The sequence below is a fragment of the Sphaeroforma arctica genome (assembly GCF_001186125.1).
Source record: "Sphaeroforma arctica JP610 unplaced genomic scaffold supercont1.1283, whole genome shotgun sequence".
Classification (NCBI taxonomy): domain Eukaryota; class Ichthyosporea; order Ichthyophonida; genus Sphaeroforma; species Sphaeroforma arctica.
In genome coordinates this window covers 1-2,506 of record NW_014039275.1, presented here as the reverse complement: position 1 = coordinate 2,506, position 2,506 = coordinate 1, and the positions used below count along the sequence as shown (strand labels likewise).

Genomic DNA, 2,506 nt, shown 5'->3' with positions numbered 1-2,506 from the left:
GTGTGTGTGTGTTTGTGTGTGTTTGTGTGTGTATGTATGAATGTATATATGTATGGTTTTGTGTTGGTGCATATTCCACAAGTGCTCTTGTCAATATAGCATCCCACTGCGTTATAGCTATAATTGTCTATCCATATATACAGATAGGATTGTGGTCGGCTGCACACTCAGGAACGAAAGTTGATGTAAAAAGGAATTTAAAACCGAAACATTGATATTGTGGTGCCTTGTTTGGCTAGATTTTTACCAATTTATTCCTGTGAGTCATCCCTGCCTGTTAGTTGTCAAGCACTATTTACGAATTTGAATCAATTTTAAATTTAATTTTGTTTTCCTACATAGTTTTTAAGCTGCAGCCAACGTTTCCAAAACGCCGTTTAGATTTCTCTTTGTGGTGTGTACCACACTCCGTAGCCTATCACTACTCAGCGGTCTGCCACCTATCTTATCCACCCTCACGATACTGTATGCAAATAGCGAGATATGTATTCAAAAATGAGACTCGCTACGGGATCAGATTCTCTTTCTGAATACGCAAAATTCGATTGCCACCTTTCAAAGACGACACGAGGCGATCGAAATCTCCACAGGCGGTCGTAGACTAAGTGTGACGATACATCTAGCGACAAATCGCAGAGGGTTTTAGTATATATATATATATAACCGCTAAATCGATTTGGTTCAACGAAAGAATATTGAAAATCGGAACAATCATTCAAATTGCCGTCATTAGTTGACGAACTTAAAAATTATGACAACATAGCCTATATATAGGTTATATATATATATCCGATAAATCAATTTGGTTCAACGAAAGAATATTGAAAATCGGAACAGTAATTCAAATTGCCGTTATTAGTCGACAGACTTAAAAATCATCACAATATAGTATAGATCGCTGTCAATTGATGTGTATATAAAATAACTGCAATTACACATTGAGACCTTAATAACATGCTCAGCAACTTCTACGACTGTTTTGATAGAATAGAACCCACTGAAGACAGCCTTACTGGCAGAAAACGAGCAACTCACTTCTCCGAGGAATCGACGACCACACACACGCGTGAATCCATAAGCACCTCTTCTTCCATCGTTAGATCTGTTACTAAGCTGTCATCAAAGAGCGAAAAGCCCAGGGCAAAAGGAACCCCCGTCATATCTAATTTGGTCGCATCAGCCTCCGTGGGGACCATCTCTCCGGCTTCCGTGTCAGCTTCGTAGGCTGGTAATAAAACTGTATACATGCGTGTAGAAGTTCAATGATAGACTAAGGCTAACGAATTCACGAGTTTATACAGGAGCAACCAGGTACGATGCTTCGTCAGAAGTATCTCGATCGTTAGGATGTGGGGTTGCACATGTTTCCATTGACTAAACGGTCGATGGACATCTTATTGTGGCTACAGTCGTGTGGCGCTCGTGTTTGTACAACAGGGAATCTTTCTTATTCAGCGATGATAAAGCAGTACTTCAATGATAAAATAGAGTATCAGTATTCACTTAGCTGTAGTGTTAACAGGCCTATGTCTGGAACGTAAAACTCAATCCAGAGGTCGTGTTGTCAGCCTGTATAGCGCATTCGGGTTCGAGACATTGCGATACTCGCGTCTATATATAGCACGCACGATGTACGACAATGTGACCAAATATACACCGCTCAAGTGTCTCATTACTCACCATTCTGAAGCGCTGCAACTAAAGCCAGCAAACTGGCAGTTTCTAAGCCCCCATCAAATTCGAGTATATTTATTTCTGCATATAGCGTCCAAGCTATTTCACCTTCAACAACACAAAGCTGATCCAGGGGCAGATACTTCCCCCTAAAATGTAAGCAGAAGTAGACAACATAAATGAATATATGCATCTCGATGAGAATGAGTGCAGTCAGCAAACACGTTGATATGAATATAAGTGCGTGTGCATATTGAATAAACAAATGCGTGTTTAAGACAATACACATAGGCGTATAGTTCAATTCACACACGCTCACTAACTTTACACTGCATCTCTCTCGTCTGTACACAACACTGTTATACTGCTAAAATCGGCAAAAAATAGCTCGTATCATTCATACAGCACTGATTTCACGCAGACAGGCCATAATGGGCGAAATCGATTGGGGCGAATGAAACATAGGGTGGAGAAATTTGCCAAAGTGAACCATTGGTCCTAGCTAAACCAAATTTACTACACCGTCGGCGAGCTTGTGCGAACATACTTACAGCCTAGAGCGGGATCAGTACGTACACGTGCCAAAGTTGAGGTTCGACTGTACATACCTTTGGAATATGTCGCTGATGAATTGATGTAGTGTGTTTGTCTTTTCGTTACTTGTCTGAAATTGAGTTCCGATAGAGCTCGCCTGTGACATACTCACCGTGGGAACTGAAAGAAATACAAAGTTAGCTTCCGGAATAACATAATGCAATAACCATGCCTTCTCTGAGTGCTAACATGTCAGTGAAAGCTCACTGATATCTGCAACGTGCCTACCTTCATATAT

At 40.7% G+C, this 2,506-nt stretch overlaps 1 protein-coding gene across 1 annotated transcript; it reads right to left on the bottom strand.

Moving 5' to 3' along the window:
* Nucleotides 1-219: 219 nt before the first annotated feature.
* Nucleotides 220-2,389, bottom strand: SARC_10522 (hypothetical protein). Its single transcript, XM_014295429.1, has 4 exons — nt 2,283-2,389; nt 1,681-1,823; nt 1,036-1,237; nt 220-463 (listed from the first exon to the last, which is right to left on the bottom strand). Exons 1-4 carry the CDS (start codon nt 2,372-2,374, stop codon nt 346-348), a joined length of 555 nt encoding a protein of 184 aa, XP_014150904.1. The 5' UTR covers nt 2,375-2,389; the 3' UTR covers nt 220-345.
* Between the last annotated feature and the right edge of the window lie 117 nt (nt 2,390-2,506).